At 35.7% G+C, this 23,905-nt stretch overlaps 4 protein-coding genes across 9 annotated transcripts in view; all 4 read left to right on the top strand.

Moving 5' to 3' along the window:
* The first annotated feature begins 361 nt into the window (after window positions 1-361).
* Window positions 362-1,626, top strand: LOC110821842 (transcription factor bHLH52-like). The gene is made up of 2 exons (XM_022051798.2): window positions 362-1,226; window positions 1,308-1,626. Exons 1-2 carry the CDS (start codon window positions 510-512, stop codon window positions 1,509-1,511), a joined length of 921 nt encoding a protein of 306 aa, XP_021907490.2. The 5' UTR covers window positions 362-509; the 3' UTR covers window positions 1,512-1,626.
* Window positions 1,627-1,821: 195 nt separating this feature from the next.
* On the top strand, window positions 1,822-4,994 carry LOC110821852 (Pentatricopeptide repeat (PPR) superfamily protein). Its single transcript, XM_022051826.2, has one exon. The coding sequence runs from the start codon at window positions 2,331-2,333 to the stop codon at window positions 4,560-4,562; it is 2,232 nt and encodes a 743-aa protein (XP_021907518.2). The 5' UTR covers window positions 1,822-2,330; the 3' UTR covers window positions 4,563-4,994.
* A 1,221-nt stretch (window positions 4,995-6,215) lies between these two features.
* Window positions 6,216-12,156, top strand: LOC110821864 (alpha amino-terminal protein methyltransferase). 2 transcript variants are annotated; one of them, XM_022051838.2, is made up of 8 exons: window positions 6,403-6,679; window positions 6,800-6,944; window positions 7,621-7,679; window positions 8,007-8,126; window positions 8,708-8,809; window positions 9,956-10,010; window positions 11,041-11,138; window positions 11,800-12,156. In XM_022051838.2, the coding sequence occupies exons 1-8, from the start codon at window positions 6,410-6,412 to the stop codon at window positions 11,923-11,925; spliced, it is 975 nt and encodes a 324-aa protein (XP_021907530.2). In that variant the 5' UTR covers window positions 6,403-6,409; the 3' UTR covers window positions 11,926-12,156. The 2 variants fall into 2 exon arrangements, with proteins under 2 accessions (XP_088067283.1, XP_021907530.2); XM_088211157.1 differs by lacking the exons at window positions 9,956-10,010; window positions 11,041-11,138; window positions 11,800-12,156 and adding an exon at window positions 9,046-9,949 and having other exon boundaries at window positions 6,216-6,679.
* Window positions 12,157-12,972: 816 nt separating this feature from the next.
* The window catches only part of LOC110821872 (toprim domain-containing protein), a 26,814-nt gene continuing 15,881 nt past the window's right edge, over window positions 12,973-23,905 (top strand). For 3 of the 5 annotated variants that reach the window (XR_015816515.1, XR_015816514.1, XM_088211824.1), the window contains exons 1-13: window positions 12,973-13,337; window positions 13,970-14,109; window positions 14,489-14,544; window positions 14,640-14,697; window positions 14,778-14,891; window positions 15,866-15,949; window positions 16,035-16,115; window positions 16,546-16,611; window positions 16,700-16,816; window positions 18,559-18,606; window positions 18,695-18,780; window positions 18,862-18,922; window positions 19,335-19,517. Coding sequence is in view for 1 of the 5 variants with exons in the window: in XM_088211824.1 (XP_088067950.1) it covers window positions 13,055-13,337; window positions 13,970-14,109; window positions 14,489-14,544; window positions 14,640-14,697; window positions 14,778-14,891; window positions 15,866-15,949; window positions 16,035-16,115; window positions 16,546-16,611; window positions 16,700-16,816; window positions 18,559-18,606; window positions 18,695-18,780; window positions 18,862-18,922; window positions 19,335-19,517 (1,377 nt within the window). In the remaining 4 variants the exon portion in view is untranslated. Of the gene's footprint in view, window positions 13,338-13,937; window positions 14,110-14,488; window positions 14,545-14,639; window positions 14,698-14,777; window positions 14,892-15,865; window positions 15,950-16,034; window positions 16,116-16,545; window positions 16,612-16,699; window positions 16,817-18,558; window positions 18,607-18,694; window positions 18,781-18,861; window positions 18,923-19,334; window positions 19,518-23,905 lie in introns of all 5 variants that reach the window. The other 2 variants (XR_015816516.1, XR_015816517.1) reach the window with 2 other exon arrangements.

Raw genomic sequence — 23,905 nt, 5'->3', positions numbered from 1 at the left:
ATGGTTCTTTTAATCCTAATAATTAGGAGGTTTAATCATATCTCTAACTCCCCCCTCTTCCCCTTAACCTCTCCTCCTTTATCTGCGCCTCCACTCTCTCCATCTCTCTCTCCCTCTCTCTCTGTGTCTCTCTGTGAATATATAACATACTTTTACATATCAACTACTGTCAGTTAATGAGAAGGTCTACTTCACTTCAACTACAGCAAAGACACCAGGTCTCCCTCTTTCTCTAACTATCAGATCTCCATGTCTTATATACTACTATTTCTTCATCTTCATCTTGTCTTTTTTCCACTTTTACATGTTTCAGTTTCACCATTTAAAGCTTCTGTTATTTCTTTTCTCATTACATCACTACTCAACTGCTAATTCATTACTAATTATTAACCTGCATTTAATACTAACTTAAACTGCCAATATTTATTCTTTTGCTTGGCATTCTAACCATGCATGCTATGATGGTTCATTTCCTCAGGTTATATATATAATTCTGTGTATTAATCTCCATGGCTTTGAGTTACTGCACTACTTGCTGGGATTCTCATCAGCTTCTCAACTCAGACATGACCACTGCCATGACCAGCTTCCAGCAGTTTCCATTTCAAGACTTTCAGCTTCCACCAGATGATCTTCTTGCTTCTGAATACACTCATTCATCACCTTCTCGTCTGGGTTCTTGTAATTTCATTGACCCATTTCTACCAGATGACCCTTTTCATTACTCACACCAGTCCTCCTTCCCACCTGAAATTTTGGAACTTGACTGCTCCTTTCAATACCCAAAGCGCCAGAGGACCATCCACACAAATTACTACCAGCCTCATATTGAGCAGCCAAGTGATTTCTTTAACGGGTATGTGCCAAATCCCAGTTCAGTACCACTCCCAGAACTTTTCTCCCTGCATGAACTTCCACCTCCTCCACCATTGATGGAGCTTCAGGTTCCTGCACTACCTTCTGTTTTTGATACTGGGAAAGTGGTTAGTGATGAAGATGACGATCAGAACGTGAAGAAAGCAGGTAATGGAGTGAGTTTGTCTGCCCAGAGCATTGCTGCTCGTGAGAGAAGAAGGAAGATAACTGAGAAGACACAGAAGCTTGCTAAGCTGATTCCTGGTGGTCACAAGATGAACACTGCTGAGATGTTTCAAGCTGCTTCCAAGTATGTAAAATACTTGCAGGCCCAAGTTGGTGTGCTTCAACTCCTGTCTTCACTTCCTCAGGTAACGATCATGCAAGCTTAGGATATATAAGTATATAAATAATTATTGATGATGGTGACGATGATGATGGTGATGATGCAGGAGGAATTAAAGCATGGAAAAGAGCTTCAAGTTCTGCTTTCATCTCCAACAATTCATGAGAAGTTATACTGGAAAGATAAGTGTTTGGTTCCAAGAAAACTTGTCGAGGCCTTATCAGATGATCATCACATCCGAAAAATGGATACCATCAACGACGAAATCGATAAGGTGCTGCAAAATCCAACATGTAGCAGCCATGAATGATTAACATTGGAGCTTTTTCTTTTCTTAAAATATGTAATCTGATGTTGTAATTCTGTGTTTCTTACTAGGAGATAGATCTCTGTTAGTATCCTTTAACATGTTAAAGGAGCTAACGACTTGTTAGTCCTGTTGTTTTACAGCTAATCTAACCATTGATTCTCACTCAGTTTCTTTTTCGCTCCTCTTTTGGAAATTATATATATGCCTATATATATAATTAACTTATTACACTGTATATTATATTAGCTTTTATGAATTTTTATAAATAATTTTCTAATATTTGAAACTTGAGAAACGAAGATGTTAAACAATAAAGATATAAGACCAAATAATATGTGTGCATTTTCCAAATTAAACCTGTAATTATTCTGTTCAGAGAACAAAGGAAAATGTACAGAGAATCAGTGAATCATTCGTGCAAATTCACAAACCAAAACAGCCCAATACCCAATTTACCAGCAAGTAAAATACCCATTAAGTAGCTAAGAAAACATTGCATCATAAATATTTTCCCGAGAACCAAACAGGGGACTCGGTGGTACTACTTACTTCCCAATAGGCAACGTCGTCTCTGTACCACTGAGTCTTCTCGGTCTGGTTCCTCTTCATCAGAACCAAGCCACCAAACTTAATGGAGTTTCATCAGCGCCAAGTCCCAGTTGGAAACGAACATCTTCCGACCAGGCTGGATCCATAAAGCAAACATCTTTTAGATGCCCACCATGACCGGTCGCTTTTCTTATCAAAATGGTAGTTGGTGTAGTTTCCATGAAAAAGCAAGGAAATGAAATACTGTTTTTCTTTTCAAGATGAAGCTGCATGCGGATTTACAAGATGGAAGGGAAAACAGTAATGAACCTAGCAAGTCTCCTGCAGGATAGCATACAGAAGAAAGCCCCACTAGCAGGGAAAATACTCCATGCTCACATTCTTCGTTTTTGCCTCTTCCCGAACACCTTTCTTTGCAATCGCCTCATTGCATTCTACGCTAAATGCGATGACGTTACTGCTGCTTACCAGGTGTTTGATAAAATGCCTAGGAAGGATGCAGTTTCTTGGAACAGTGTGATCAGCTCGTTAGTACGAAGTGGTTATATGCAAAAAGCATTGACCGTTTATGATACGATGATTTCGGAGGGATTTTTGCCTACCCATTTCACTTTTCCCAGCATTTTCAGTGCGTGTGGACAGTTGTTGGATAATGAGCGCGGTAGGAGGTGTCATGGTCTCGCTGTTAAGATTGGTCTTGATGAGGATTTAGTTGTTGGTAATGCATTATTATGCTTCTACACCAAGTGTGAGTCCATTAAGGATGCACTTCGAGTCTTTTGGAACATGCCTGATACCAGTGAGGTAACTTTTACCACAATGATGGCTGGGTTAGCAAAGACGGGTTGGTTTTTGGAGGCACGAGATATGTTTAAAATGATGTGTATGAAAGGGATTCGGATTGATTCTGTTTCATTATCTAGTCTTTTAAGTGTTTTGGGTGGAAGAGTAAGTGATGAACGTGAGTTTTATGACGATCCAAGTGATGGGTTTTTGAGTAATGCTCCTGGTGAACAAATTCATGGCATTGCAATTAAACTTGGATTTGAAAGAGATCTTCACTTAAACAATTCATTACTTGATATGTATGCAAAGAATGGAGACATGGATAGTGCAGAATTGCTTTTTGCTACTTTGCCTGAAATTAACACTGTTTCTTGGAATATTATGATAGCTGGATATGGTCAAAAAAATCAGAGGGACAAAGCTCTGGAATATCTGCAAGGAATGCGGCGTTGTGGTTTTGAGCCAAATGAGGTCACTTGTATTAATATGCTTGCAGCATGTGTTAAGTCTGGGGATATTGAGACTGGACGAAGAATGTTTGATCGAATATCAGCCCCAACTGTGACTTCTTGGAACGCTTTACTCTCAGCATATTCACATAATGAAAACCACAAGGAAGTCATAAAGATTTTTAAGGAAATGCAATTTAAGTTTGTGCAACCTGATCGAACTACATTGGCTGTTACTCTCAGCTCATGTGCTGGAATGGGGCTTCTGGATGCTGGAAAACAAGTCCATGCTGCAGCGCTAAAGTATGCTTTTCATACCAACAAATATGTCGCTAGTGGACTTATTAGCATGTATGCGAAATGTGGGAAGAAAGAGATGGCTGAGTGTATATTTTATAACATTCCTGAAGTGGATATTGTCTGTTGGAACTCTATGATTGCAGGCTTTTCTCACAATTCATTGGAGAAAGAAGCTTTCCTTCTTTTTAGCCAGATGCGTCAAAATGGTATTCTTCCTTCCCAGTTTTCTTATGCAAGTATACTTAGTGCTTGCACAAAATTATATTCTCCATTTCAAGGACGACAGGTTCATGCTCTGGCAGCAAAAGTTGGATATCAGAATGATGTCTTTGTGGGAAGTGCTCTTATTAATATGTACTGTAACTGGGGTGATGTAGATGAGGCAATTAAATTCTTTAATATGATGTCTGCTAAAAGTACTGTTACATGGAATGAGATCATACACGGGCATGCCCAAAATGGACGTGCAAGAGAGGCAGTTCATCTCTATAAATGCATGATTGAATCGGGTGAAAAACCAGATAGCATAACCTTTGTTTCTGTTCTGAGTGCTTGTAGTCATTCAGGATTGGTCAATTTGGGTCTTGAAATATTTAATTCAATGCAGAGAGTCCATGGACTAGAGCCACAATTGGATCATTATACTTGTGTCATTGATTCCCTTGGCAGGGCCAACCGATTTCTCGAAGCAGAAATGCTTATAGAAAAGATGCCATATAAAGATGATCCCATCATATGGGAAGTTTTGCTTAGTTCTTGCAGAGTTCATGCCAACGTGAACTTAGCTAAACGAGCAGCAAAGGAACTGTTTTGCCTGGATCCACAAAACTCTCTCCCTTATGTGCTTTTAGCCAATATCTATAACTCTTTAGGAAGGTGGGATGAAGCAGCGGCTGTTAGAGAACTCATGAGCAGTAAACAGGTTCTTAAATATCCAGGTTCCAGCTGGATTGAAGAAAAAAGCTAAATGCTTGACACATGTAGTGGATGAGAATATTTGATAGTACTAAGGCATATTTTCCAGCAGACATATGGGTGGGTAGAGTCCAATTTTCTAGCTACACAGAAGTTTAATTCTTGGATACAAGCTAAGTTGGGCTCATTGTTATTCTTTATATCCAAAGAGAGTGAAGAGAAAAGAAGAAGATCATCATTTTTAACTCTCCTTAAAGGTGGCTTATCCACTTTATGATCTATCTGGATAAAACTTAATATATATTTTAATTTGAATGTATCACAAAACTTTGTAATTTTTGGACCATTAGGAGTATACAACATAAATCTTTTTAGACTAGAAATCTGTACACTCGTTAGAGTAGGACTCTACATTGTAATGTTATAAATAGCATATAAACTTGATGAGTAAAATCACCTTCAATATTCTTATACTTGTTCATTAGTTCAATAATCATTATTTTGAAGATCAAGAAGAACTTTTATCTTTGATGGTGTTTTTGCTTGCAAATGACCATCTATCGTTCATGGATAACACCGCTTTGATACTTTTTTAAATGAATTTAACTTTCACATCAAGAAGTGTATTTGGTATTGTCGGTAATTGTACATATCCCCTTGACTGCTCTTTTTTCTTATGCCATCATTAGGGAGGGACAAAGAATACTCAATTTCCTCAACCATCTATCATAGGATAGATAAAAGTAAGATTTTTATGTTAAACTCATATTTCATCATAGTGTAAATGATGACACTACTTTTTTTCTCGTCCTACTCGCATGATTCTCTATAGATATCTCTCCTATTCTCTCCTAGTTGTTAAGTTCTCATTGAAGACCCAACATGAATTCTTTCTTCTGTCAATTTTTGTACCTACTAATTTGATGTAAGTATATATAAACTTTTGAAGTTAAGGATGAAGATTAATTGCTTGTTTGTTTGATTGTTTCAAGATGTTTCCTTGCTAATAAACTAAAAACCTTTTGATAGTCTAAATTACTTTTATCATTTGTCATATATTTCTGAAGTTCTTTTCTAAAATTATTGTTTTGCTTACCATAATGAATACCGAAAAACTATCATTTTTGTACTCATTGAAAATCACATTCTCCACTTTCGTTTTTATCCAAAAGACTTCAAACACGTAATAATTAAATAAATCTGAACTTTATTTCAGTGCATTAATTGAAAAATATTCAGTGTATAGAAAAATTGACCTGTCTTTGCTTACCTTCTAATCACTTTGTAAAAAGAACCTCAATAATTTGACTTGAAACACATCTTCAATGATACCACACTTCATGTACAAACATAATATTGCATTACTGCACAAATAAATTCTTATCGAGGCCAATCTTAATAGCAAGACCATGCCAACATCCATTGGAAATGCTCGCAAAAGTGAAATTACCCAGTGATAATCCCTCCTCAAGTTATCATAATAATAAAGCTCATATATTTTTTTTCATATTCATTTCGTACTAATGAGTTGGGCACACTATTTCAATGGAATGGTATCCTTCTTGATAAATAGAGGTGAGTTCACTGTATTTGAAAATAAAAGACTATAAGGTAATTAGTTCTAGAAAAGGCCAAATCTAAGAATGTAAGTGTGGAGAACTTTTCCTCTAGTGGGGCTTTCTTCTCTATACTCTGCTACAAGAGACTCGCCAGTTACATGACCAAATGTTTTTTTCTATCTTATAAGGACTGGTTTTAATGGGGAAAAAAAGGAAACTATATTTTTGTTTGCTTTCTCATGAACGATACCGTTTTGATTCAAAAAGTCACCTTTGATGGTGTTGGGTATCTAAAAGATGTTTGCTTTATTGACCAACATGTATGCGGCCCAGTTGCAGGATGTCCATTTCCCTCCAAAGTCCAAACCGATTTCTTCGACCTCCCTGTAAAAGTTACCATCTTGAGCCGCCATTGAGAGACCCGGTGAGGAGTCGGGCAGAAAACTCACGCATCGTGACTCGTCTATCGAGGTCGATGGAGGTTGGTGGCTTGGATTCTGATGGAAGGGAATTTAAGAACGCACAAGAGATGTGGAGAGAGCAGGTTGGTGAAGAAGGAGACGAGAATAAGAAGACCCAGTGGTATAGTGATGGTGTTGCCTATTGGGAAGTAAGTACCATCGAATCCACTGGTTGACGCTCGAGAAAGTTCTATGATGCAACTTTTTCTTGGCTACTTAATGGGTTTCTACTTCTAAGTCTTCTATGTGCTTGTTTTTGGTTAGGATAGGCTGTGGAGCCATCGGTAGATGGGGTCTTGGGCGGGTTTGGGCATGTGAATGACGCTGATATAAAGGGTAGTGAAGCTTTTCTCAAGACGCTTTTGCATGAAAGATTGACTGATTGTGGAGGAGATCAGCATCTTGTTGCTCTTGGTATTCCCTCCTCCTATACTCCCTTGGTGCTTCTTCTTCTTCTTCTTTTAAATATCTTACGTAAAAACTAGCATGCAAATTGGGGATTTGGTTAATTTGAGATTTTGGCCGTAATTTGGAAGATGTTGCAGTTTAGGTTTGGGTGGTATGAAATAATTCTGGCCTATTATGCATTTTTGCTAAAGAAATAACAAATTTTTATGAGTAAGCTTTTGGGTCTGTCTTCAACATGGATTTAAAGATACAAAGTGAAGATATTTTTTAATAGTTATTTCCGAACTTCTTATTGTGAGATGGAAGTTTCTCTATAAAACGTTCAAATTAGGATGCTTCTCACACTATTGCAATTTTTTTTTTTTGAATCTCAGTCTCAGTGCCAATAAGCATTGATGTTTCTACAAGTTAAGTTTAAAGAAATTTAAACCTATAGTTTTCTCTTGTTGGGCCATGTATAAATGCATGTTTTTTAGCAAGTATGGGAAAAAATATTTGATTTTTAACATTGAGTATGCGAACTGTGAATTTTTCTCTTCTAGTTTAGTTGGTAATGAAGGTTTGTGAATCTTGTTGATATTCCTAGTTCTTAGCTGCGGCAATGTATACATTGGGTTCACTATATTGAATTTCTGAAGTTCAATAATTTGATTTTTGATATCACTAAGTTGAATTTCTGCAGATTGTGGTTCTGGTATTGGGAGAATCACCAAGAATCTTCTCATAAGATATTTTAATGAGGTAAGGTCATTTCTGTACTTCTTAACCTTACATCTCAATTATATCATTTTGTTTCTTGATAGTTAATAATCATTATTTTCTGTTGTTATGCTCGGATGTACGGCATGTTGTGTGCTCATTATGAGAATTTCTTGTAACTATTGATGAATTAAAGACTGTAACAAGAGCTGCAATTTCATTTTAATTGTTCTAGGTGTAATTGAGTCATCATCAGAAAGTTCTCCCATTTACATGGAGTGAAATTGTTTACTTTAGTAGCTATATATTGTATTTTTTTTCTTTCAAAAAATATATTAGATTGTGATTGTTTTCATTGATCGGATCCAGGTTGATCTTCTTGAACCTGTTTCACATTTCTTGGATGCTGCCCGTGAACATTTGGCTCCTGGAAATCCTATGGCATCTGATACGCATCAGGCCATGAACTTCATCTGTTTGCCCCTTCAGGTAACATGCTTCAAGATTAACAAGGACATACTTGTGGACTTTAAATTGAAATGAAAGTAATCTGCAAGCAGTATCATGTATAAACTTTAAATGTATATAGTCCATGTCAGAAGAGTACATTCATTTGGTTACTGAAAAATAGGTTAGTTCTGACGAGAGAGAACAGGAAATATTTAAGGGTAAAAGTTCTCAGCATGTTCCTCATACAATGATGCTGCTTGTTATCAACTTCAGACTTGGAGTCTTGAGCGGTCTGGTTCTAGCTTCATCTGAAATATATATGTCAGCTTGGGAATAAACAGAACGAAATAATACAAGGTTTGAATTTGAACCTAGAAGATGAGATTTTCTTCAGTTCATAGGCATATATATAAATATGATTAGGAAACCAAATTGAGGAGGACTGAATTCTCTTTTGGGGACATGATTTTATATGTGCTTTTAGTTATGCTTGTTTAACTTTGAGTATCAAACCATTCAAGTTATGTCCTGTCATTCGTTTTTCCTGCATGGTCTTCTTTCCCTCCTTATCGTAGGTTTCAATTCATTTTCCCAAGTAAAACTTATTTGCATCTCTTCAGGAATTTACACCAGCTGCTGGAAGATATGATGTTATATGGGTTCAATGGTGCATTGGGCATCTCACTGATGATGATTTTTTATCTTTCTTCAAAAGAGCAAAGGTATTAGAATTTTTTTGAGATAATCTGTTAAACATCATGAAAAAGATTCTGGGACATTGCATATATTTATATTTCCAATTCATATAATGAACAAAAGTGAACTCAAGTTGGAGTTAGTTTCCCATATTTCTGATTTCATGTTCCTCATTTCACACAGTTTTCAGTGTTCAAGAATCTGTAATTTGCTTTGATAATTTTTAACACTGTTCAGTTTTCTTTCCTTCTAATTGATCTAGCTAATGGTATTCGCTGTTTACCATGACAAGCATTGCAACATGCTCAAATTCAATTGCGAGATCCAGACTTTCTAAAGAAGAAAAGTAGAAATATGTTATAAGAACCTAAAAGAAGCCCAAAACAGTGGATCCAATCTGAAGAGGATCTAATTCAGGGAAGAAACTGTCTGTTGTCTCTTCCTCTCCTGAACAATTTTCTCAAACTCTATCCTTTTACTCCCAGTGTCTCCTTGACTCTGCTTTGTTTGAAGGCTTTTTAGACATTAAAGAAGTGGAGTGTGGTGGTGGTGGGGAGCAAGTCTTGTCTTCCAATCTAAACAGTTGGTGGGATGAAGAAGTTTGTGAATTTCAGGTACCTTCACTGGTATCGAAATTTGAATGGGTGTTAAATTGCACTTCAAAGTGAGCGAACTTCTTGGAGCTTTGAAGTGTTGAGCGAACTTCAAATTGAGCCCTTAATTTCATATTTTTTCTCCCAAAAATTTCACCCTGCACATGTTATGTAGTTAGGACAGAGTTATTTGCATCTGACCTCTGTTGAATGAGGCAGATGGATTTTAGGGTTTGGTTTTCACTACTATGCAAAGAAACTGGAATTGCTGTCTTATACTGATACATATCCCCTTTCTCTTCTTTTATTTTTTATTCTTTGGTTTTGCTTTTTTAGCTCAAAAAATTTTTTTAAAAATTGGTCTTGCTTCACTCCATAGGAGGCCTTTGTTCTTTCACTGTGGATTCTTTTCCTCTCTTAATAATATGCCAGGTTTCACCCCTCTAACCATACTATATTTCCTATCTGTTTCTCTGTTGCATAACGGTTTCCTTTACGTGTCAAGATCTAATAATATGGAACTCAATTTTGGGTTTTTTTTGTGTAACTTATTTTAACCAACCGGTGCATGAATTCCAGGCTGGTCTCAAACCTGGTGGTTTTTTTATCTTGAAGGAAAACATTGCAAGAAATGGTATTGTGCTTTCCATCTCTCTAACAATGCTTAAGTTCTGATTTCTGCCTTCTTCTGCCTGTATAGTTTCTTCAAATGCTTTTGTTTTGAACCTGCTAACAACCCGACTGGTTACACTTCACCAGTTGTCTGAGTTACTTTCCTGAGCAAATATTTCTGATTTATTGTTCATCTCTCTTGCTCGTATCTGAAAAACTCAGTGTGGCTTTTCCTTCATCTATTCAATTCTCTGATTCTTGGGAGAGAGATTCATTACAGACATTCAAATTGTTGAAATGGTCGATCAATGAGAAGGATTGTTGCTGGCAATAGTAGATAACTAAATAATGCGTAAAAATATGGTTTATGGTGCTATAATATCCTTACAGGATATGAGTTAATATGGTGTATAGAACTACGGTATCCTTCCAGGATAAGAATTTAGTGTTGCTATTGAATTCTCATCTTGTATGTGCATTGTCTGCTAATGGAAGAAAAAGTGGCAGCATAAACTAAAATCTGAAGCCTCTGCTTAGTGCCTTGTGAATGGGCAACGCTACTTTTCCTCTTGAAGAAGGTACTAAGCTGTGAATTTGATTTGGGATTACAATTGGTAGTGTCGGAAAAGTGGAACTCAAGAAATAAATTTGATGAAATTGGCTTTCTAGCAGCAGAAATAAGAACTGATACGGAAAGAATATATATATATATATATATATATTTTGAAACCAGTACTGAGAAAATCACATGGTCCAAGGAACTCACTTTCTTATCGTCAAGACTTACTTAAAAATCATAGTACTTTTTTCTCTTTTGGACAATATATTAAGTAATAACCATTTTATGGCACAAACTGATAATTTTAAATATCCTTGTATGATAAGTTTTTTATGTGTGCAAATGATTGTACAGACTCAGGAGCATGTGCACCAAGTTCTTTTCATTTGGAAATCAGTATTCTTCCTGAAAATATCTTCATCTGCTTAAACATGTTCTTTTGAAATCCTTGGAAATATGGGGTTGGTTTCTCAATGGAAAGTATTGTTTGCAGGATTTGTTTTAGACAAAGAAGATCGGAGCATCACAAGGTCCGATGCATATTTTAAGGAGCTCTTTCATCGCTGTGGTCTACATCTCTACAAATCAAAGGTCAGCATAATCTTATGCTAGCCCCAAAAGTTTGTTTTGTACAAGTACCAAGTTCTTATTCTATCAAATTAAGTCACTATAAATACCTGGCATGGCCACATCTTTATGGTGGATTCATATTGTAGAGTTGCTTCATCTGGATAAACTCCAACAGTAAATAGCTCGGTGGTTTCTTAATCTTATGTTTGCATAAAACTAAGAGTGTAGTCTGTTGAAAATGAGGATAACAGGACATGTAACTCAGGAAGACTTGCTCAAATATAAATAGCAAAATTGGGGAATCAACTAGTTTAATTATCTCACATAGTTCCAAAGTAAAAGATCCCAGGATCGAACCACAAGCCCCCAAGAGGGTGCCATGTACAAAGGAAAACAGAGGCTAATTATTTATTGCAAAAATTTTTTTTTGGAGGAATTAATGTTAAGATACTACAAATAAAAGATCGAATTGTAGACCCAATCCTGTCTTCCCTAATGAAATATTGTTTCTCTTCGTATTCTTATTGAAATTGTATGAGTTTGGGGGGTTGTTTCTATTATTCAGCGATATGATACATTTTATGAACTTCAGTCAGCTTGTGTGTTCATTTGCTCTCACCTGTGAAGTGATCATGGTAGTCAATCCGTAAGCACAATCCTTACCAAAACTATTCTGTGACAGGATCAGAAGGGATTTCCCGAGGAATTATTTGCGGTGAAGATGTATGCTTTGACAACAGATATGCCAAAGAAACTTCAAAAGAACAGATCCAAAGTGAAAAGCAACAGGCCTGGCGTTATAAAATAAGGTTTTGCCCATCGAGTATCATGCAATTGCTGTAGAGTACAGTTTTCCTTTGGAACAGAAACCCGTATTATTTGACAAACAGGGTGATTATTTCAGAGTCGTAAACTCTAATTTGCTTCTGAATGTATCGTCATCTACCAGCCATTCTGTTTTCTTAATCTACACGGATTGCTTCTGTCAGCTAGCAAGTGTACAGTAAATTTTGTGAACAACATTCTGGATTGCAGTTTCCTTTTGAGTTCCTGAGTTAGACAGGAAATGTTGCTCCTAAACAAAAGCAAACAAAGATTTTACTCAAGTCATTTTTCATATTACTTCTGGAGAAATTTTCCGGCAAAACTGAAATTTGAACTCGAACTCGTGCTTGTGCAGCAAATCTGATCAGTTTACCCTACAAAGTTATTGGCGATGAGACTCGTGACAGTTTGCATTTTAATAAATCAAAGATGGCCATGGTTTTCACTGATTAAAGAGTGATGGAGAACTGAATTTAGAACTCATTTATGCTGTTTTTAATATATGAACTGGTTCAAACTTACACAACATATACACATCTTCCCTGTATTTGATATTTGGTCGATTGATCTGTGCAAGTTAGCCCCAGCCTTATTACCTGTTTTGCTCGATCCAATATGTTTTTCGTATTCAGCCTCACCATTCTCGAATTCTTCTTCCATTTTTATGTTCATCGTAATGGTAAAATATCAGTATATAATATAAATAATTTTTAAATAAAGAATATGTGAAAGTAAAATTTGATTCAAATTTCTAATTTTTTATGAAAAAATAATAATTTAAATATTTTATATTTTAATATAAAAATTAAAATATCAGTCGACAATATAATGAAATTTATTATTTTTAAAAAATAAAAATTATTTTAAATTAGGAATAAAATAAATACTTTTTTTAAAATATTACAGTTATATTTTTGTAATTTTATTTTTAATTTTGTTTTGCATCCAGAGGCCCGACAAAGATGAAAGGTGAACCCGACCCGACCCGACCCATTTCATAAGCTAGAGAGAAAAGAGAGAGATTAAAGAAGAGACAGAACCCTTAAACCCTTCCAAGCCATGGAAGCCTACTGAAGACGAAGGTTGATTACTTCAAGATAACACAATCAGATATGCGTTTCCTTCAACAAAATCAACAAAGAAATTTCCGTAGTATCTACTCCATGTCTGCTAACATTTCTGCTCTTGTGTCTGCTAATCGACTTCTCGAAACTCATACTTCTCTTGCTTTTATCCCCTTCACTCCTTCTTCTTCTTCTTCCTCTAGACAGCTATTCCACACCTGTAAACGTCTGTTGCCGGTCTTTTGTTCAAAACCCATCTCCAATAACCATCCCATTGCCATTAAAAGGAATGGCATTTCTTACATTTCTCGTGGACGCGTCTTAACTCCAGGTATTCCGTCTTATCGTCTTTTTATCTCGCTTACCAATTTTTGTATGTGGGTCTTCTTTATTTATTGTGGAAAATCTTTTGTTGAAGGCTTATGTCTGGTTGTTTGTGGATGTTGTTTTCTTTGTATTCTGTCATCTGCTGCTATAAGTGGGTTGTTTTTTTTTTTTTTTAATTTTGTTGTTATTTTGCTTGTGAGGTATTTAGTTGGGCTTATTTTTATAGACGCAGGCAACTAACCGATGAAGAGTTCAAAAGCTATTTGCTTTGTAATAGCATGTTTTAAAAGCGAAAGCTAGTGAGATATTTTGGTTTTGGAGAGTTTGTGCATAGAATAAGTGAATGATAATATTACTCCAACTTTGAAATATTTTAAGTCTTATTAATTTTTAAAATTTGTATTAATTAAATAACAATAAATGATTATTATTACACTTCCAACCAAAAAGTTTAACACTTGAACTTGTGTAGTTTTAATCCAATGACCCTTTTTTTGAAGTAACAAGAATTCGCCTTTACTATGCTTGCGCATGTACTTGTATTACTGTTTGTATAGATAAGCGTACTTCTGACTATTACATCTGTGGATGTGCATTTTTGAAGACTTACAAGTAGAAGTTTTGTATGTTTCTAAGTACATCCTGACGAAGAAGATGAAGAATTAGTGGGTCTCCACGAACGTCGATTGAGGTTTTTGTGTCATAGATTGAAGGAGATTGGCATAGATCCTGCTAATTGTGTTCCTGGGAAGGAAAGGCGCATGATTTGCCCTATGGTGAGTCCTTAAAATATAATATTTTCTGTTTGGAAGAGAAAGTAAGCTCGGTGTTAGAATATTAATGTTTGACAAAAGATACTGCATTTGTTGGAAATTGATATTTGAAAAAAATTTCAAACATTTTCTGTTAAAGAGTTTAGCCTACTCCCTTCCGTATCTCTTAGCTGGAGACTTCAACCCTCATAACAGAAGAGCCCATCTGAAGAAGGAATGATCCTGCTGAATATTGGGATAATAGACGAAAATTGTACAGTATATGTTTTCAATGGTTTGAAATGGCTAATTTAATTTGCTGTTTCCCTTGTTTTTTTTTTGAGTGGGAAAGTAACTAGTTTGTATTTCATTGTTGACCTTTGGCTGATGTTCCTTTTGTTAGTGCAAAGGTGGTGAATCGAAGGAAGTAAGCTTGTCTGTTTCTATAACCTATGATGGGTATGTCATGTATACCATTTTTTTTTCGTGAATTTTCAATTTTAGCTTATAATGGCTAAGCACAAACTTAAATTTGGTTTTCCTTGGATGCTTAGTGCTGAAGCTTTGTGGAATTGTTTTCGAGCAAATTGTGGGTGGAGAGGACGCACAAAGGTAAAATTGTGTGTTGAAAACTTGGTTCTCTTTATCTTATTATGGGATTCTAAGAGTCTTGAACTTGTGGTTGCTTGCAGGCCGTTGCAAATGAAAAATCCACTTATTCAAGTTTGAGTAAAACTAACGTGGTAAAGACCAAAAGACAAATTACGGAGCAGAGTCTATCACTAGAACCGCTTTGTGACCAGGTGGTGAGATTCTACCTTTCTTTAATTGTTAGATTTATTGATATGGCGTAAATAGCATTTTAGCTTTGTTTGGTAATTCTGTGGAAAAAAAAGAATTATTTTTAAGAAATTTGTTTTTAATTGTTGTCGCTAAAAGGCTGCTGTTAAAAAAAGTAAGTTTTTATGTTTCTTAAATTGTTTTCTGTACTGTATTATTAAAGGTACTGGAAGTTATATTTGTGTTTGGTGAGAATGCTTTTAAAGATGTTACGGGAATATGCTTAATATGATCATATCATTTTTAAAGATTTTTTTTCTTTCTCCCTTAAAGTTTGGATATTTTGTATATTTTTTACAATGTAATCATTTTATATAGATTATGTGTCTATTTGACAAGTAACTAAAATTTATTTGCTTCACCTAAGCCAAATTTTGTTGCTTTGAGAAAGCAAGCACATGTCTGCTTGTCTAAAGCAACTATATTTGCTTTTATTGATTATAAATTTTAAAAAAGCAATTAAGATGCGCTCAACCAACACTAATTCTTCAAGAGCTAGATTATTTGAGAAAAAGCAACTTCCAAAGCACAACCAAACAGTGCCTTTATATAAAATATGATTTACTAGCATGTAAATTCTTTGCATGTGTAAACTTCTTCTCACACATAGTGATGCAGTCTGGAAGAAACTTGTATCTAAGTTCTTTGGACTCTTTAATATGAGTGCCATCCTTTGACCGGACGCAAGGAAAATTGCTGTGGGTATGGGATTTGTACTCGACACTTGATGTGCATGCCGGAGACTTGACGGTATAGAAGTAGACCTTAATATATGATGATATAAAGCTGGTGACGAAGACTCTTGTATTAGAAGTTGAAAAAGAACACATAAATGGAAATACACGTTACATTTTTATTGTTTAATTACTCAATAGCTATTACATTTTTTGCTTTTGTGGGATTCATATTTTAACATAACTTTTTGTTGCCAATTTATCAGATTCGTGAGTATTTTGCTGTTCGAATGATATCAGCAGAGACACTACAGAGAAATGGTGTTATGCAGAAAAAAGTTGATAATCAGGTACCTAATGGACTGCAAATTGATTTCTTAGGATCATGATTCCATATTTTTCTATTAAATAAATGTTTATGGTCGTTATGTGCAGATTGCTATTGCATTTACTTATCGACGGAAGAAACTGCTTGTAAACTGCAAGTACAGGGATCTTAACAAGAGGTTTTGGCAGGTCCACAAATTAGTTCATGCCCTTCAATTAAATGTGCAATGCTTTAACAGTTACTAATAAAATTTACTGTTCAAGCATTTACTCTTTTCTAATGGTTCCAAATACTCGTCAGCTAGGTCATTATCTGGCAAACGCTGGAAATAGTTGTTTGACCCATATATTGTCTATTGTCATCAATAAGATTGATTCTTATATTAGAGAGAGAGCTGTGAGAACTGAACCCATGGTAACATTTGTTGCTTTTGTTTTAGCTTAGTCTATAACTACATTGTTGTTTAATGTTTTACATTTGATCATATAGACTTCAGATTCGGATGGGTGTTGTGTTGCAGTCCTTGCATGATTTCTTTCACAATATTGCTAATTTCTTTCAGATTTCTACATTTAATTTAGAAATAACTATTGGTAACTGTATTATTCTTTTGTTTAGGAAAAAGATGCTGAGAAGATATTATATGGACTGGATGACATAGAGAAAACGGATGATATCATCATTGTATGTCTTTCCTTCTTTCCGCATTCTTGTCACAATGACGTACTTTATATTTACTGCTTTGTTTTATTATACATATTTTATAATATAGGTTGAGGGAGAAATAGACAAGCTTTCAATGGAAGAAGCTGGCTTCCGTAACTGTGTAAGTGTCCCTGATGGAGCGCCACCATCAGTGTCCAAAAAGGAACTACCAGCTGAAGATAAGGTTCCTCTCAAACCTTAGAACTGTTGGTTTGTGTTGTCGTCAGTACTTCTGGCTTTCCATCTTTTATGAATTGAGAGAAATTTATAAATGGGGAAATAGTTAAGAAGGGAAGAAAAAGTTATAATATGAGAGGATAAGGCACCCTCCTAAGAGAGAAGAAACAGAAAAGAACAACAAGTGAAAAACAAGAGACAAGAGGAAAGGGCCAACATATAAGGGATTTATAGATATTCAACCACTCATATCTTGTGTGTGTATATGCAGGGATTACCTGACGGATAGATTTACGAGTATCCACAAAGCTACACTAAAAGTAAATATATTGCTGGGTTGGCATGTATCTTCTTAAAGCTAACATCTGAAAGTAAAATGCTAGTTGTGAAATATTGGAATTGGGTGATTATTTACCCAAATAACTTCAACTAGTAGTAAAGTATCCAACTTTATATTGTATTATAATTTGCCTCTTCACCGTTAAGCCTATTTATTTGAAAACATGAAGATAGTATAGGTTCACTATATTTTATGCTTAAATTTAAATTAAATAGAACTGAGCATTAAGTATTAAACTTTTGATACTGGATCTAGAACCATGTGAAATTACAGAATTTAGTGATAGAATATAATAAAATACCTAATCTTATTTTTTACATTCTAGTACTTTTTTTTAAAGAACTATATTTGTTCGCTTTTTATAGGAAAATAGATTTTGTTAAGAAAGAAATAAACTAGGGAGAATGAGGATAAGGAACTATTTGTATTCTAGTACTAGTCATGAAGACAAAGCATGAAAAAGACACCATAAAAAAGTAGAAGAAAAGAAAAGACATGTTCCTTTTGTTGGTGGCTTAGTTTTCTCTTTTGGTGTCCATATTTGTTTTTGCAATTTTTGGATTGTAATATAATAATAACAAAGTTGATCAGAATTTATGACCCTAATTTTAGAAGACTCGGGATTCCAGATCAAATAGAATTGGTAGTAGACACAAGTGGGACTGTTCTTGGAACCTGTTCTTTTTAGAAACCTTCTTAATGATCAAGCAACTACAGATGTGCTTTTCTTGCTTGATCTAATGAACCTTTCAACTTTTTTTTCCCTATCCCTTACCATAGAGTTTGGTCTTTCAATTCTTTAGGGATTTTCACTTGCAAATATTTCTTTCCCCAGAAGGAGCTCTTTTTTGTGTTGGGTTTGTGCCATCCCTTTTTGTTGTAATGGGGTTGATAAGAATGCTTGTAGGGAGAACAGGATGATTGTGAATAAGGAGGGGTTGCAGTAATCTTATTCTGGAGTGAGCCAGAGATTTCCTCTCTACTCTTCAATTTACCTGGTTGGTGAATGGGTTTGAATCACTTCTTCTCACATTGATTGCTGTCTTCATTTCCAATTGTTGAGAGGATATTTTTCATGATTTGGTGAGGGAGATTGCATTAAACTAAAACAAACACAACATTATTTCTGTTGTCCAGAATTATTTTGAGGAAAATAACAAAATAAAAAAGATTTAATTGGAAAGTATTCATTTTTGTGTTAAAATGATTTCACATTGTTGCAAAATGGTTTAAATAGAAACAAATTGCCTTAACCTCAGCTTGGCTCTATTTGCAGCCATAAAGGCATTACATGATAACATGATTACTGTTGGTTCATTTTTGTCTTCTTGAGAAGGAAAAATAATGTTGACTTCATTACTTCTAATGACCTGGATTTAATACACTTCTCTCGTGTTTCATAAAGCTAGGACACAAAGTATCAGTATTTGTGGAACTGCAAAGAATACCTAAAGAAGGTAGATAAGTTTATTGCTTAAAGTAAAATATTAGTTCAGGCATAAAAACAAGAGGCCTTTTGTTTATAAAAGATGTTGGTATTGATAGGCATCTCGCATTATTCTTGCAACTGATGGGGATGAGCCTGGTCAAGCATTAGCTGAAGAACTAGCACGCCGCCTTGGGAAAGAAAGGTTTTTAACTTTATACATGGAAGGAATCCTCTAAGCTTTTTGTTTTTATATTAAAGAATAACTATGTGTTCTCTATGGCAGATGTTGGCGAGTCAAATGGCCTAAGAAAAACAAGGATGGGTTTTGCAAAGATGCAAATGAGGTCAGATAAGAAGTTAGTTCAGATTAGCTGCGATAGAAACAAATTTTGTTGCATCTATTGTCCCTGCTCCCCCTTCTTTAATGAGTAGCTGTTTCTTTGTAGCATTTGCATTTAAATGAATCTGGAAACTCTGTTATTTGCCTGGCTTGGCTTTTGCTCAACCAAACATGTGTGATTTGTTATTGTCAATGAAGTGGTTATTAGATGTATAAATGTTTGATAGATGGCACAGCTGACTTGTGAAAAATTGTTACATTTGTTTCTGAGTAGATGCTTAGGCAAGTCTCATACACACCGTCGATGCATATATGTGTTGATTCTCACAAGGATCATTTCATTAGCCAGTACATATGTAGTTCTTCTTCAGACATTGCAACAATATTGACTATTTACAAAAGAAATTCTTATATAGGTGCTTATGTATTTGGGACCTGAGGTTCTGAAGGAAGTAATTCAGGATGCCGAGATATACCCTATACGTGGATTATTCAGATTCAGCGATTATTTTGATGAAATTGATGCATATTATCATCGGACTCATGGATATGAATTTGGAGTCTCAACTGGATGGAATGGTCTAAACAACTTATATAAAGTAAGCATCATATTGTCTGTGATCTAGCATCTTTTATATCTTCTTAAACTTCACTAGTTTTCTTCTTTGACTTTCGTCAGTCTGTGGCGCTTCCAGGTCAGGATTTTGAGATTTCAAAGCCTTCCATTTTAAGTTAGGAAGATGCTTATGTTGTGAATGTTTCATTTTTTAATTTGAAAATTTGATTAATAATTTGCTTGACGGCATAAGCATCTCTTTTTAATAATTTGGTCACTACAGTTAGTTATAAATTTGATTCACAGCATAAGCATCTGTATTATTAGTAATTTGCTCAGCTTATAATTAATGAATTTTATTTATTTGTAATTAATGTAGAACAAAGTTTCATTGCTTAATCATTAAATTACATTTTCTACTGGTTAGAATACAAAAAATTATATCAAAAGATAAAATGGTCTTAGTATAAATTTTTGCTATGCAGACAGTATCACATGGGAATTGGGAACTCAGGTATCATACTTTTCAGGGTTTCTTGTAAATTTTTCTTTCTTCCCTTCAGTTGAGTGAGTTGGATGAGGGAAGAATAGAGCAACTTGAGAGGGATTTTTCTGAGGAGGAAGTGTGGGAAGGGCTAATGCAGTGCGATAAAGATAAATCTTCAGGTCCGGATGGGTTTAACTTGGGGTTCATCCAGAAGTGTTGGCATTTCATCAAGGATGAGATCATGGAGATCTTCAGGGAGTTGGATGAGAAGGAGACTTTTGTGAAATCACTGAATTCTACATTTTTGGTCCTCATTGCCAAGGTTGAAGGAGTGCATAGTATTAAGGACTCCCGGCCTATAAGCTTGGTTGAGTGTATTTATAAAATCATATTGAAAGTTTTGGCTAGAAGAATGTCTAAGGTGTTGGGGAAAGTAATTGGGGAAAGTAATTGGGGAAAGTCAACACACATTTGTGGAGGGGAGACAAATCATGGACGCGGTGTTGATAACTAATGAAATGGTGGACGAATTGGGTTATAGAAAGAAGGAAGGTGTGTTGTGCAAACTAGACAAGGAGAAGGACTTTCTCAAACTGTTTCTTTTTAAGAACCAAAAAGATTTGTGCCAAAACAATGGATGCCAAAAAGAACAAAAGGCCTTGGACATGTGATGGATCTTGAAATACTATTTCTGCATCCCCCTGACCAAATCCACCCACATTAGGATTACTCGTTAATGGTTGATCGAGTTTGATGGATTCGCCCTCGGAAACAAGAAGTTCTGGTCCTGGGGGGATAATATCAACCACTTGACATCCATCCGATGCATCCACTATGGTTATTTCGTATCCTTCCTTTTCTTTTCATAAAATTTTGCTTACTATACCCGCTGTTGTAGCATTATAAACTGTATTGTTACTTTTTCTCCCGTCAGGATAAATCTTACCCCTTCCCCTGTTCCCGCCTACATATATGGAATATTTTAAGAAGTGAACATCTTTATTAGTAGCGGGGTCTGGGGAAAGAATAGGAATGGTGATTTCACTATATTTCTGACCCGGAACAGGACCTATTACAAGAATATTTTTTTTAGTAGGGCGATAATTCTGAAAAGATTACAACATGTAAATTGGGATTTTGTTTATTATATGCTAGGGAGAATGAGATTTGGAGAAAAATGGAGAAAATGGATGAAAATGTGCATGACGATTACCTCTTTTGCTATTAGATAATGGGGGAGCTTCAAAATTTTTTTGGGCAAGCCTGAGTTTGGGGCGGGGAGATCTGTTATCACCATTATTTTTCATAGTGGTAATGGAAACATTGAACAAGCTTTTACTGAGGTCTAAAGAATTAGAGCTAATCAAAAGGGTTACGATCGGGTAAAATGATAGTGCGACGGATATGACTCATGTTTTTTTCGCTGATGATACACTTCTATTTTGCCAGCCCGATGAGAAAATGTTGCTCAATCTTTGGTCATTTTATTATGTTCCCAAGTTGTGTCAGGTTTAAGCATTAATCTAAAGAAATCAGAATTGGTTATGGTGGGCGACAAGAGGGACCAAGAGAAACTTGCCAGTGTTCTGGGCTGTAAAGTTGTGGATTTCCCGATCAGATACCTTGGCCTTCCTCTTGGGGCGAGATATAAAGATGAGATGGTGTGGGATCCGGTTATTGAGACGTTCAAAAAAGGATTGGCTAAGTAGAAGAGGAAGTTCTTGTTTAAAGGGGGAGATTAATATTGATGAAGAGTACGTTGCAGAACCTTCCTATATATTACATGTTTGTTTTAGCAATACCAGTGAAGGTAGCAAGAAGACTTGAGGCTATCCAAAGCAGATTCTTGCGAGGAGACACTGATGAAAGAAGAACATATCAATTGGTTAGGTGAGAGGAAATAAAACAGCCATTGATGTTGGATGGGCTAGGGGCTGAGGTCCTTTGTTGAGTTGAATCTGGCCCTTCTAGGGAAATGGCTCTGGAGGTATTTGAGGGAGGAGGATAGACTTTGGAGGAAGGTGATTGATGCAAAATGGGGGAGTTGGATCCCGGGTGAGAGGATTAAGGAGCATGCTAGGCCCCATGGGTCGTCTTTATGGAGGAAGATCAGCATGGGAAGACAGAATTTCCGGGTGTGTATTCGGTCAAAGGTTGGAAACAGAAAGGGTGTAAGGTTTTGGAGCGATGAGGGGGTGGAAGGGGGCAGACTTAGCTGTCAATTTCCCCAGATGCATGCAATTGCTTGTTCTATGTTGGTGAAGCGTACAGTGAAGGGATTAGCAACAGGGACTGGAATGTCAAAGTTAGTAGAAATCTTAATCATTGGGAACTGCTAGAATTAGGAGAACTTGCTGAGCCTGTTAGGAACTACTTTGCTGAATGATGAAAAGGATGAACCTATATGGAAACTTAAGAAGAAAGGTGCTTTCACTGTCAAATCCTATTATTTTTTTTTTGTTTAAGCAGAATGGGTTGGAGAGCAGTTTCCCAGTGAGACAGATCTGGAAAGTGAATGTCCCACCTTGTGTTGCTTTTTTTTCTTGGGAAGCAGGAAGAGAATGTATTTTTACCATTGATAAACTCATGGGAAAGGGTAATATGTTGGTTAACGGATGTTTTTTGTGTAGAAAGGCTGAAGAAACTTGGAACCATATTTTGCTTTGGTGTCTGGTGGCTTACAGCTTATGGACTTTGGTTTATGGATTACTTGGTATTAGTTGGGTCATTGCGGGTAATATGAAAAATAAGTTTTGGGCTTGGGATGGGTTAAGTAGGGGGAGGAAATTTAATACCTCTTACCATTTCTTGGGTTGTGTGGAAAGCGAGGAACCTGGCGTTTAAAGGGTTTGAGGATGATATCTCAAAGTTAAGGGATAGATAGTTGCATTATTTAGACTCTTTATATTTGGGTCATGATATTAATACTGTGGAAGATTTTGGGAATTTTATTGATATACTGACCAAACTGTAAATATCTTTGTACATGGGCGGCACCTCCTTGGTGCCTTTTTGTTAATTATGTACCTTGTACTTTTTATTTAAAAAAGACTCTCTCTCTCTCTCTCTCTCTCTCTCTCTGTCAGCAATTATCAACTTCTTTTTTTCTCCTCTTTTTATATTGGAAGGTCTCACAATCCAATTTCTTTTTCCCAGAAGTCCTATAATATGCATGTACCTGGTGCCTCTTTTTGCTTTGTTTTTCTCATTATTTGTTGTCTACTCTTGTCTTTGCTGTATTGAGTACAAAATTACTTGCTACTCTTTTTTAGTTTCCTGCTCTTTTCATAGATATAAATATATAGGAAGATTATCTTTTCACCTTGCTGTAGTTGCTTATTTTATTATTATTATCTTTTTGAAGTAAAAAGTATAAATATGTAGTAACGTGCACCAAAGGGGTGCCAACCCGTATACACATTATTTACAAATCTATCAAAATATCAACAAGGTCCCCAAACTCCTGTTGTAGTTGCTTATGTGGGAGCTACAGTCCAAGTTTGAAACTTTTTTGTCCTAAAGCAGTTGTGAGGAGACTTCTCTTACCGACTTCATTTGTTTGATATTTTTTAGAGGCATAATCAAAGTACCAGTTTTAAAATTTTATAGATTTTTTCTTTATCTCAAAAAAAAAAAAAGGATTTTAAAGCTTTTCTTTGAGGTGTAGGACAGAGTTCTTCATATTTCTATTAACCTTCAGGTTATGACATTGCGTTGTCTAATTAAAGAATCAGTGAACTGTTTACATGGAAGACAACTTCCATTCCCCTTTGCTACATTGAAGGTAGTGGAAGTTGTATTCTCTCTTTACCAAATGGCTTGGCACAATATTCTTTTGTCCCTACCTCTCTTTGCCTGGAATCTCTGGGTGGTGGCTTAGAAAATTGAGAAGATACACGAAGAATTTTGTGGTGTAGCGGGTTTTGGCATAGACTTGGCGGGAC

Source organism: Carica papaya, chromosome 9, assembly GCF_054855325.1.
Source record: "Carica papaya isolate Zhongbai chromosome 9, ASM5485532v1, whole genome shotgun sequence".
Classification (NCBI taxonomy): Eukaryota; Viridiplantae; Streptophyta; class Magnoliopsida; order Brassicales; family Caricaceae; genus Carica; species Carica papaya.
The sequence above is the reverse complement of the archived record's forward strand: the minus strand, read 5'-3'. Positions and strand labels throughout refer to the sequence as shown.

Bases quoted from the DNA above. Each gene is read 5' to 3' on its own strand.
- LOC110821842 (XM_022051798.2), top strand. From the start codon at position 510: ATGGCTTTGAGTTACTGCACTACTTGCTGGGATTCTCATCAGCTTCTC. The intron at 1,227-1,307 runs GTAACGATCATG...GTGATGATGCAG, and splicing joins TCCTGTCTTCACTTCCTCAG to GAGGAATTAAAGCATGGAAA.
- LOC110821852 (XM_022051826.2), top strand. From the start codon at position 2,331: ATGCGGATTTACAAGATGGAAGGGAAAACAGTAATGAACCTAGCAAGT.
- LOC110821864 (XM_022051838.2), top strand. From the start codon at position 6,410: ATGTCCATTTCCCTCCAAAGTCCAAACCGATTTCTTCGACCTCCCTGT. The intron at 8,127-8,707 runs GTAACATGCTTC...GCATCTCTTCAG, and splicing joins TCATCTGTTTGCCCCTTCAG to GAATTTACACCAGCTGCTGG. The intron at 11,139-11,799 runs GTCAGCATAATC...ATTCTGTGACAG, and splicing joins TACATCTCTACAAATCAAAG to GATCAGAAGGGATTTCCCGA.